We start from the raw sequence: 11,712 nt of genomic DNA on the forward strand, positions 1-11,712 counted from the left end.
CACATTGTTTACATGGATGATACATCATTCTTATTTCTCTCCTCTGAAAACTTCATGAGAGTTACATACCTTTAAATGCAAAGTGCCTCATGAAGAGAAAGAAATTGGACTAGACACTGACTCAAACAAAAGACCCTAAAGGTCGAGAATGAGAAGACCCTGAAGGTCGCGAATAAAAAGACCCTAAAGGTCGACAAAAAGAAATAATAATAATACAAATACTAATACTAAAATCACCACCGTAGGCTACACCGGAAAGTCGTCGTCGTCACCGGAAAAACCGTTTTCATCACCGGAAAACCGTCTTCATCGTCGGAGAACCGCCCCCATCGCCGGAGAACCACCACCACAGGAGAACCGTCGTCAATGCAACTTGAAAATGTTAGCTTAAAGAGGAAGATGACAAGAGTATCTAGGAATAATTGTTCTGATTTGTGGGTAGAAAGTCGGGTTGTAATGAAATAAATCAGATCCTCCATGAATCAAAGGAAAGGGCTAGAAAATCTCTATCTCACATCTCTTTCCTGTAGCAAGAAACCATTGTTTCACATCCTCCAATGATGCAATAATACCCTAGAAACTATTAAAGGAAGGAAGACTGACTACATACGAAAGAAAAAGGTCGATTCGGCGAAGGGAGGACCCTTCGCCGGATCCACAAAACGCAGATCAGAGAAAAATTTAGAGAGAGAGAGACGGTTTGGTGAGAGAGAGAGAGAGAAAGATATTTTCCAGCCTAGCACGAGTGAGACTGGAATCAACTAACTAGATCATGAACTTTGCTTTGTAATTTGAGGGACAAAACTTACCAAAAAAAAAAAAATCAGAAACCTCTATGACGCCCATGTCAGTAAGATATTTTTGCAGCTAAAGAATTGAATTCAAAATTTGAGTTTGGATTTACAGATCGAATACAAAAAATTGCCTTTTGGAGTGTTTTAGCCTTCCACGTCATCCATTTGTTCAGGCTCTGGTTGAAGCTTGAGCGACTGAGGAGAGAGAAGAAACAAGTGATGGTGGGAGGAGAGAAAGTGAGGAGAAAGATAGAGATGAGAAATCGCGGTGGTGGTGGCCGAAAATAGGCGGTCATATACGAGGAAGAAGAAGGTTTTTAGTTGCCTAGAAAATAAGGCAAAATTTACAGTTTTTTTAGAGTACACAATTTGACAAAAACACAATTTTCCTTTAAAATATTGTATCTTAGAGAATTTTCTTATTTTTCCAAAACGTCAGGACTTGCATTGGTGAATTAACTAGCCCCAAATGTGTTTATCCTAGTAACCAAGTTTTCAGCATGGGGATATTACTAGAAGTATAACTAGTAGTAGTAATTAAGGACATATATACATGCATGATCATTCTTGTTTCTTAGTGCAACCCCAACGACACCTCCAAGAGCAAAGGGAGTTGAAGAGCGTAAGCCTAGTGGAGTGAAGGGAGACAATGTGTGAGGTGGATGGTGAGTTGGACAGCACAATGGCGTAGCCGTCGTCCATGTAGTCAGTCCCTTGAGGGAAGAGCTGCCACATCAGACTACCAGCCCCACTCCCCCCTTTCCTTGTTGACTCCAGTACTGTACTGTACACTGTGCTAATCAGGGTGTCCCTGTAGGATGAATTGTAACCCTTGTCCTTGGCCGATACTCCAAATTCCGTAAACACCACAGGCATCCCTAGTCTCTTCTCGCCATCTTCAATGTGGGATTTCATCCACGACCTTACAAATTCCACGTAAGTATCCGATATTGATTCGGAAATCCTGATCATATATATTTCACAGACAAACACAAATATTTACACATGTATGAATGAATTTGAATATGTATATACCCACGTACTAGCTAGTAATTAAGTAGTACAATTAAGTATGGATGTTAATAAGAGGTGGTAGTATTATATACGTACCAAGCGTCAGGGTAGATGTGAACGGATGCAAAATCAATACCAAGAGCTTGATGGTTCCTAATGAAGTCGGTTCCTACTTGTTGGCACAAAGTGTTTGGATTGAATTGAAGTCTGTCTGGTGCTGACCCTCCGTAGAATCCTTCCAATCCTATCTCCAATAGGTGCTTCCTGTCTATGGATTTCACGTGCACCGCCATCTCTTCTATCCAGCCCTGCAACTTATCTCCAGAAGGATCCGATGGACATCTTGGTTCGTTCATCAATTCCCAAGCGAAAATCGTCGGATCATCCTTGTAGCTCACCTTTGTTAATGTGTTCACTCGAGTAAGAACAGTCTGTAATAAAACACAATGTTATATATTAATTTATAGTAGAAGAAGAGCGCTTATAAATAGAGTTTGTAATATTGAAAAAGCATGCATGCAGCTTGTATTGCCTTGACATGATCTTTGTAGTATCCCTTAAGAGTTGGATGGGAGAAGAAATCGTCATCAGAAGTGAGGTTGAGACCAGCATCTTTCCCCCATTTGACATACTGTGCTTTCCCTCCGTAGGCGTCCCAGTTGTTCACTAATGACAGTATAAGCCTGATTTTATACTTTTTTGCTTCACTCACTATGAAATCCAGTGCCTGTATGTATGTAAGTCATTAGCGCGCGGTTGCATGTGTTATTTAATTACTGGTCTAAAATACTATTAATTATGGCCTCCGCGGCTGGCCGTACGTGTTAATAATGTAATATATAGTAATACTAGTAATAATTTAATGGGCGGTAGAGAAAAATAAGTACTACTCAAGATCACCTTGAAAACATCTTCGTCGTAAAGTGAAGGGGACTTCTGAAGGGCTCTCCAACCACCATCATTGAAAGCCCAAGTCCGACAGACAGTGAGGCCAACTGAGGAGGCTTGGTGGAACACCTCGGTGACCTTACCTCTGGTTGATTGATCGACGGCCAACAACATCAACCAGTAGGTGTTGAACCCATTGATGTAGAATGGTCGGTCCTTGATCACAAATTGATTCCCATTCTTCGTCACCATCTCGGCCTGATCATTAATATCTCCAAATTGATCACCACCACTAGTACTACCCCGCTCGTCGTACCTCCTATTAGTGCAATTAGACAGAGGCATTACATGTTGTAGTACTCCAAATTAAATTAAAGACTCATCATAAATCAATCATGCATAATTAATTAATTCCTCTTACATACGGAGTGGAAGAGATTATGATGTAGGTACTTACAGGGCATGATTTATACTAAAAGAAGATGATGAGAGATCGGGATGAATCAGTACTCTATTATCGTGTTGTAGCAGCAATTCATCATGTTCATGATCATAATTGTAGCTAATTGATTTTGCAATGAATAAGATGAGTATGAGAAGAATGATTTTAGAACAAGGGACAAAAATAGAGCTAGCTGATGGAAATGTCTTGTGCCTATTCGTCATCATATGTTTCCCTTAAACTATTTAAGAACAACTACTATATATATATAGATATGTAGAGTCTCATGGACTAAATGCATAAATAGAATAACACATGTACATACATATATATATATATATATGTGTGTGTGTTATTGATCGATTATAATTATATATGTGGAGTTAATAAGCTACCTAGACAATTAAAGAGTATAGAAGAGGCTAACTAGCCAAGAGTAAACATTTCCCGGTGCATGCTTACAAGCAAAGAAAACTTTATAATTAAGCTTCATTTCTTCTACTAGTTAATTTGTATGCTTTTGGTTTAAATAAAAAAGAAAGGTGTGAAGTAGTCGCAAAGGTTAATTACTACATCATTTCATCTTGCCTTCTTCTTTTTCCTAATTATTACTTTTTACGGGAAGAAGGGAAGGTTTCTTCTTTTTAATCCAAAACAACTTCCTAGGTCATCTATATGGAATTTAGACCCTAATTAATTAAAAAGAGAGAGAGTGAGAGAATTACCTACTACTACTACTATTTTCCTCATCGCGAGTACCAAGTCCTGTTGTAATCGTCGTGGCCGGAAGTAGTTCAAATATTATATGATCCCTACCACCACCACCACACCAGACACCGTTTCACCAGCAGCAGTCTGCAGTGGTCGTGCGCCTCACATCTCATAGTAAAAAACAAATGAATATATAGTGCACTCAGCCTAATTGTTTCGGTTTCTTCCTCAATTTGCCTCGTGGATTGGCTTTGTGCTTAGGTGTCTCACTAAAATCACAAGGTGCTTCCTACCAGTACATGCATACCAAATTGTGCATGTGATCAACTGTCTTTATATACAACCCTCTCCCTTTTTTTGCTTGGAATAAATGTTCTAGTCTAGGAAGGTCGTGTAGGGGTGGGAATAGGTCTGGACGGACTGGCCACGGACACTTTCCCTCTCAAACCGGACGGTTCGGACACCTAAGTCTCATGTTCGTGATGGAAGCCGGGCGGACTCGGACAGACAATTTACAAAATTAGAGTGTCCACGGCCCGTCCGTGTCTGGCAAAAAGGCATCGGGCATTTCGGTTGCGGGCATTCAGACGCCGGGCAAATGTGCCCAAACCCTATTTAAGGGTGCCCATAACGAAGCAAAAGCTTCTTTACTCGGCCCATGCTCCACATAGCCAACTGAAGAGATGTTATGGAGATTTGGGTGCCAAGTACATGCATACCTTTCAACAAAAAAAAAAGTACATGCATACCAAATTGTGCATGTGATCAACTGTCTTTATATACAATCCTCTCCTTTTTTTTACTTGGAATAAATGTTCTAGTCTAGGAAGGTGGTGTGTACTTCTTACATTATCTCTCTTTGTGCCAATTTGGTACTATAGGATGGCCTAACCATTTGGTAGACCAAACTTAAAATAATATTGGAATCATTTAAAATACAATGAAAATTAAAATAGAATGTTGAATTGTTTTGTGAAGCTAATTTGAGCTTAGAAAAAGACAATTTCTTAACTATTTTCACTATCAATCATGTATTGTAGTCTCTTCTTTCTTCATGGGCTAATAATGGTTAGCTTAGAAAGCTAAAATTCCTAATTTCAAAGAACATATAATATAAATCTCTCAAACGTAAGTAAGATACTAGCTGCATAAAAGATATACCAACTTAGCAACATAGTAGTTTTTTTTTTTTTTTGGAACTGAGCAACATAGTAGTTATTCGTATAAAATCATGTTATTAGTCTATCTCTTGGCTAATTTAAGAAGGCCCTAATAGAAGAAAGATTTATAGTTTATTTCTTGGGCCAATGGAGAGTCTTACTTGGACTAAAAGAAGAAGAGAATTCAAAGAAGTAGGATGTCAAAGACGTGATTTGAATCACCAACCTCTTTGGTACCCAATCTAGGCATGCCCAACTCAACGCTAACGGAAAAAGAGGGTCAAACGGGAATGCTGGACAAAATTGGGGCCAACGGAAAAGACGGTCAAGTGGGAACAATGGACAATGTTGGAGGTCAATCTGACGAGTTGGTCATGTTATGAGGTCTATCCGAAATTAATCCATATATTATACGCGACATAAGTTTCAACAGATCGACCTCTTCTGTGTAATTTGAACAGAAAATCACCCAAGGGAAAAAGACGGTCAAGTGGGAACAATGGACAATGTTGGAGGTCAATCTGACGAGTTGGGCATGTTATGAGGTCTATCCGAAATTAATCCATATATTATATGCGACATAAGTTTCAACAGATCGACCTCATCTGTGTAATTTGGACAGAAAATCACCAGTCAATCTCATTTTCCTTACGAATACGTATACGTTCTTTCTACTTTCTAAAAGCCATCTTGCTAGACTCACATGGTTTCACCCCTGTTGTCTTTTCTGTTTTACTTTTTGATAAACACCACTAGGAATTATTTGGGTAAAAAAGAGAAGTAAAAGAGCAAGGCCATAGTTGAGAATTGGGAGGTCCTGTTTGAGGAAAGGGTATTTGCATATGACATGAAAAATATAGGGCATGTAAATAATGTAATAAATTTGTCCGACTTTAGGTCTTTTTTTTTTTGAATTGTTAAGCGTGTGCCTCGAACTCTTGACCTCTAGGGTGGAAGATTATACCTCTTACCACTCCAACCAAGGGTTGTTGGCAGATTTTAGGTCTCTTTCATGTTGTGGAGCTTTAGACCTCTTTCATTAATAGTCAAACTAAGGCAGTTATCGTGCTTATCACTATCTTCATGATGTATCAATGCCTTGTAACGACTAACGTAGATCGTAGTCCATTTCTTGAGGAAAAAAAAAAGACAGGACATGTGTGCAAGTGAGACATAAACGCCAGTCATTCGTGCACTAAAAGTTGTCGATTCAGTATGGCTATTCAAAACAAGAACAAAACTCGAACCTCGAGGGCTTATTGACAGGATCGGCTATTCAAAACAAGAAGAATACTCTAACCTTGAGGGCTAGTTGGCAGGATGGCGGGCAGTTTAGGAAATTGGCTTGAAATATATGCCTGTAATTTATAAAATTTTTGTTTGCAAAATGTAAATGGACTGAGTGGAGTCGACCTCAAGAGGTCTCCTTCATCTATATACGAGTATATAGTGTATGTGGATCGATCCGAAATAAATTGTTAAACATGAATGGATAAGTAGAAGTAACTAGTAGTAGTAGAAGAGGGGGATGTCAGGCGATAATGATGAGTGGTCAGAATACGTTTGGTTGATTAGTACTATTTACCTGGAAAGATAAGAAATCAACGCTGCACTGGGTCTCATGCCCATGAGCAGCTCTATACAAATCAACATTCCTACACACCACCACCAGTGGGAATTTGGAGGACACCCACCACCTTCCCCCTCCTACATCCAACACGAATTTGACTGCCCCACTCAACATCACCTCCACCTCATCCGTCATCGTCGACTTTCTCTTCATAATCAAATTATATTGACTCCTCAGCCTCTCCCCTTCCTCGTTGTCCACCACCATATCTGACACCCCGCTCTTTACCTTCAGTACCACCGTCGTGTTCTTCTCGTCCACACCCAAAGAGAAACCTGGGACCTGCTCCGACTTACCAAGCGTCACCAGACCCCAATTCACATAGACCGTTAATTTTTCTGGAAACAACAACTGTATTCTCTTGTTCACGTTCGAAGCTGCCATGTACAACTCTATATCTGCAGATATGTAACTCTGCTGTGAGGAGTTGGTGATGTTCAAATGCGGGACAAGTAACCTCTCTATGCGGAATATGGGCATACGTGGTTGGTAGTAGCCGAAGAAAATAGCTCCTCCAAGGGCTACAAGTAATACTAGTAATATCAATATGACGCAAGACCATATGCAACAAATGCAACAGCAGTTGGGTGGTCGCGATGAGGAGAAGGAGCAGCAGTAGCAATTACGACCATGCCTAGAGCTGCTAGTTAGCCTTCCGGACTCATGATCATCATCACCACTTGTAGTACTATAATGAGGAAATTCAGAGAAGGATACACGACGCAACGACTTATTCTTATTTGCATCATTAGTAGTAGTAGTAGTTGTTGTCGTGGAGATGATGGTTCTCTTGGTACCTCCACCACGGACACCCCCGGCAGGTTCAGAGACTACTGCAGAATTGATATTGTTGGATTTGGATGAAGCCACTGCCATTAGTTAAATATCTCTCTAAATTTCAAGCCTCCACCCACCACCGCCAACAGAAACAACCACAACAATGGGGCTGCCACCATCACCACCCACACCTAGGGGCTCAGAGAGAATGGGCAATTTTCAGGGAGGGATTGGAGGCCGTTCGTCTGGTCAATCTCCTCTTCCCCCGCTGTTCGTCTTCCTCCGCTGTTCGTCTTCCTCTTTCTTGTGTGTTTTTGGATGGAGGAGAATAACATTCATTCACCTATCAATCCCAACCAATGTGTCAGTTGAGTTTTTTCAGCAAGGCCACAACCATAAATAGTAATTTGCCAAACCAGCTTTAGCTGAGATAAAGGAGGGGTAAGAAATGGTGTTACCACCCAAAAAAATTTACACCCCCCCCCCCCCCCCCCCCATATGAAGATGAAATTGCATATTGTACACATTTTCCTCTCTCTACCTATCTATTCAGTGGTACAGATATCTATTCTGATCTCTCTCTACCTATCTATTCAGTGGTACAGATATCTATTCTGAGGTAAGACTCACTATAGAAACATAAATCGAAGTCCCAAAGTTGATAAAAAAATTTGAGCACAAAAGAATGTAGGAAACAAAAAGCAATTCATCCTCCCAGTTGAAAACAACTAAAAAACATTCCTCCGCCCTTCTCATGAAATTGAGTTGAAACACACGATACACATTCAGACCGAATTTCTGGGGCCTTCCTCACGATTTAGGCCGTTATTAACATATAAAGGAAAGAAAAAAACGCAAACCTATTTAATATCTTAAGGCTGAGCAGAAAGCAACATATTCAATTTCATGCTAACATCTCACGTTGGTTTGCCGAAAGTGTAAAGTGGAAAACCCAGAACTTGGACAAAAGAAGATGATGTTAGTTCTGCCAACTAATTACGTTTCTCCAACTTCTCAATCTCCTCTCGGTTTTTTCTTTCTGCCTCCTTCTGTTCTCTTTCCTCATCTTCTTCCTCTTCTTTTTGATCAAGTGCTTCAAATTCCTTAGCTGCAGCCATAGCTTTCACTATGGGGTCTCGAAGTTCAGATATTAACCCACCCCCTACCTTATACTCTTCTTCATCCCCAATCAGGAAGAACCGTTGGTCAGGTCCCGTCGTCATCGGAACGTCAACCGCTAATAGCTTCATGTCATACTGCACACAAAATATCCTTTCACGTCATTAACATCGAAGGAGATACCACTAAAGTTTTTCTTTTTGAAATGGCATATAGATGAATTTTTAGAGAAAAGAAAGAATGAGGCAGGATAGCTAAGTAAAAACAGATTCCATGAACTTGCTTCCATACAGTTTTTTTGGAAGTTGGCATCTAACAGGAGTACTTCCACAGTCCAGTGTTCTTATTTAGGGGTATGTAAGAGTCGAGCTTAAGTACCTATCAGATGGTACATAATGGCATAGTGATACATGAATACCATGTGATGATCAAACTGCATAGGTAAGAAGTAACAGTCCCAAGGCCAAGGCTTGGAACTAAATACAGAAGTTAGCCAGACTTCTTAGCCACCCGTTGTTTTCCTTTCTTGGAGAAGCTTGCACTGTTTTGGATCAGTCTATGGTCAACGACAACCACTTGACAGGATCAGATGTTAAAGTTTCAGATAAGGGATTCCAATAAATTTCGGATACAAAATGGCTTGGGATTATAGTTTGTGAGTTTCAAAATAAGAAAATTCGTCATTTGCTTCAATAAATTGATCATAAGTCAGAGACAAGTTCAAACCTGTCCCTTTTTCTTCTTAACTTCAACACTTACGAGACCTTTTCTTTCTGAGCCTTGTATAGGGAAAATGAGGAAACACCGCTTGCCACCAAGCATAGGCTTGAAGTTCTTTAACCGAAGCCCACCTGAAGACATTATGTATGCTCTCAAGTCAGTACCCGACAACGGGGCACCCATGACCTCGAGAATCCCAGCAGAAGTGTTCAGCTTCCTCATTGCAATTCTGTAAACCTTATCGGGATTTATAGTGAATCTTGATCGCACATATAGGCCCTTAAATTAACAATGACAATGGAACATTAGCATGAAAGATTTACAAATAATCAATCTGACTACGAAATGAAAGCATCAGCTTTAGTTTGTATGACAACAAACGTATAGGCATTTTGGGTGTTTCTGACCCTTTACTTGTTAAACAATAATTATATGTGATATTAAACAGAAAAGATGATCATAACCATAAACAAGCAAATGGAGGAATAATTTGAGGAGGGAGGGAGGGAGGGAGGGGGAAACTCACAAGAAAAGCAACAATGGCGGAGGACAATGCAAGGAAACCATACTTGGCCATACCTTCAGAGAAGCCAATAAAAGTATCAGCGATGCCAAACATAATTCTCCATAGGAGAAGGCAGAGTCCAAATGCACCGGCACCCAACAAAATCATATAATTTCTCTTCCAGAAGGCCTCGATTTGGAGGCAGACAGCCCCCCTGTACCGGACAAATGCTGATCTGATCACTGACAGAGGCTTATCAACCACAATCTTCTTCAGTTTGGCATCTGAAGAGGAGGCTTTGGAGAATAAACAACGACTACTAGTAGTACTACTATACCACCCTCCTAACCCCCCTCTACTATTAATTATCCTTTCCTGGTGGAGGAGGAGGGGGAGGTGGTGGTTGCTTCTATTATTATTAATTCCTACTACATAATAGGGGTTGTGGGCAAAACCTCTGTAATTCGATAGCAGCAGCAGTCTGGGTTTGATATCGGATGAACCTCTGAGATTTGAGAATCCAGCAGCAGTTGTTGGGTTCTGGGGAGGAATAGAAGAAGAAGAAGAGTAAGCTGCTGCTGCTTGAGTCAAAGGGGAGGAGAAGATGTTACCACTAGATCTCGAAGGAAATCGCAGAGGTAATGATCTTCTTCTATACAGGAGGAGAGACTCGATAACTCTTTTGGAACTATTTACCATTTTGATTAGGCCTCCTATTCTGCCTCCAAGGAAAATCTTATTTGGAGAGGGAAGAGGGCGACCATGAGAAAGAACGAGAGAGTGAGAGATGCCGGAACCGGAACTGGAAGAGAAACGGGTTAATTCTATTTTAGACCCACCATCTCACCAAAATACCCCCAAAAGATGACCAGCTTCCAGTTTGCCCCCTTTTTTCATTCTTTTCGGTGACGTTTTTTTCTTACCCAATTTACCCTCTTACTAATTTTTTGACAAATATAACATCTATTCATTGATAATTAAGCGAGCTACATTGATGTTACATTAAGATAGAGTGCAGTTAGGAAAACAAGTAGAGACAGATGTGTTGTTCTTCCTAGAGTTCACAGCAAGGTTATGGGGTTTACTGTTGAACTTCCTATTTACATGCACGAAGGAGATACTAGTAAACGATGGGACCAGCTTCTGGACTTCTTTCAAATCATGTTTCGACCTCCATAGGGTCAAGTTTCTCCTCCCATTCAACAAGTTGCTGACATTGACTGAGTTGCCTACCGGAACAACCTGTCGGATAACATGGTTTCTTGACCACCATTTCAGACCAAAATATAGTTCGCACCACACCCGAAGAACCAAATGGAAGAAGAAATTCATAGTTTCAAAAAAACCACGCAATTTCTTAAAAGACGAATCAAAAGATTCCAGGATTACCCCCCAGTATTCTCTCGATAGAGAAGTCATGTCCCACCCCAATCTGAAAAGATCGCGATCGGACACCTGGTGCATAGGGTCGCTAACTAAGTATGAGTTGAAAAACTCAACAAAGCCAACAAATACATGCAGAGAAGCTGCAAAGGATGGAGGGTGAAGTACAGTACCATAACTGATAAGAAATTTGGTCATAATTGAGATCACCGTGGTAATGCTAACCAACGTAGGAAAGGTTCGAAACCAACACAAGTTCGGAGATAGACCTATATAGATTGTGACGTCCAAAAAAGATGATAGTCCAAGCTGTGTTTCAAAGATAAACCTTGACCATTTTTCCGGGTCAAAAGGCTTACCAAACATCGAAGGAACCCAGACCCGTTGTATTATTCCTGGATCAAACGACTGGCCCAAATAGTAGTAGAAACAGGTCCAACTATAAATGATGAATTTGGGCCACTTAACAATCACTAGGCCCACTAAATAGCGCAACCCAACAACCGAACTCGACTGAACACATACTTCACACGTGTATTCTGACAAGTTATTAGTTTCTTTGCAAGTGA

The 11,712-nt window shown here is 40.4% G+C and overlaps 2 protein-coding genes across 4 annotated transcripts; both read right to left on the reverse strand.

Annotated features, from left to right (window-relative positions):
• Nucleotides 1-1,162: 1,162 nt before the first annotated feature.
• On the reverse strand, nt 1,163-6,736 carry MAN6 (Glycosyl hydrolase superfamily protein). Of its 2 annotated transcripts, none has more exons than XM_086634253.1 (5): nt 6,595-6,736; nt 2,709-3,015; nt 2,341-2,535; nt 1,905-2,239; nt 1,163-1,758 (listed from the first exon to the last, which is right to left on the reverse strand). In XM_086634253.1, exons 1-5 carry the CDS (start codon nt 6,660-6,662, stop codon nt 1,356-1,358), a joined length of 1,308 nt encoding a protein of 435 aa, XP_086490379.1. In that variant the 5' UTR covers nt 6,663-6,736; the 3' UTR covers nt 1,163-1,355. The 2 variants fall into 2 exon arrangements, with proteins under 2 accessions (XP_086490379.1, XP_086490378.1); XM_086634252.1 differs by lacking the exon at nt 6,595-6,736 and adding an exon at nt 3,154-3,638.
• Nucleotides 6,485-10,637, reverse strand: LOC147546836 (import inner membrane translocase subunit). 2 transcript variants are annotated; one of them, XR_015223348.1, is made up of 4 exons: nt 9,782-10,637; nt 9,262-9,534; nt 8,277-8,672; nt 6,485-7,759 (listed from the first exon to the last, which is right to left on the reverse strand). XR_015223348.1 is itself a non-coding variant. In XM_086634254.1 (3 exons), exons 1-3 carry the CDS (start codon nt 10,457-10,459, stop codon nt 8,409-8,411), a joined length of 1,215 nt encoding a protein of 404 aa, XP_086490380.1. In that variant the 5' UTR covers nt 10,460-10,637; the 3' UTR covers nt 8,135-8,408. The 2 variants fall into 2 exon arrangements, 1 of the variants encoding a protein (XP_086490380.1); XM_086634254.1 differs by lacking the exon at nt 6,485-7,759 and having other exon boundaries at nt 8,135-8,672.
• Between the last annotated feature and the right edge of the window lie 1,075 nt (nt 10,638-11,712).

Source organism: Eschscholzia californica, unplaced genomic scaffold (assembly GCF_041429995.1).
Source record: "Eschscholzia californica isolate CP2 unplaced genomic scaffold, dmEscCali1.0.p SCAF_4, whole genome shotgun sequence".
Classification (NCBI taxonomy): domain Eukaryota; kingdom Viridiplantae; phylum Streptophyta; class Magnoliopsida; order Ranunculales; family Papaveraceae; genus Eschscholzia; species Eschscholzia californica.

Excerpts from the sequence above, each read along its gene's own strand:
- MAN6 (XM_086634252.1), bottom strand. The coding sequence starts at position 3,365 with ATGATGACGAATAGGCACAAGACATTTCCATCAGCTAGCTCTATTTTT. Across the intron at positions 2,240-2,340 it reads ACTACAAAGATCATGTCAAG|ACTGTTCTTACTCGAGTGAA; the intron begins GCAATACAAGCT and ends GTTTTATTACAG. Across the intron at positions 1,759-1,904 it reads CACATCTACCCTGACGCTTG|GATTTCCGAATCAATATCGG; the intron begins GTACGTATATAA and ends ATATATGATCAG.
- LOC147546836 (XM_086634254.1), bottom strand. The coding sequence starts at position 10,459 with ATGGTAAATAGTTCCAAAAGAGTTATCGAGTCTCTCCTCCTGTATAGA. Across the intron at positions 9,535-9,781 it reads CCGCCATTGTTGCTTTTCTT|GGCCTATATGTGCGATCAAG; the intron begins GTGAGTTTCCCC and ends TGTTAATTTAAG. Across the intron at positions 8,673-9,261 it reads TTAAGAAGAAAAAGGGACAG|TATGACATGAAGCTATTAGC; the intron begins GTTTGAACTTGT and ends TTTTGTGTGCAG.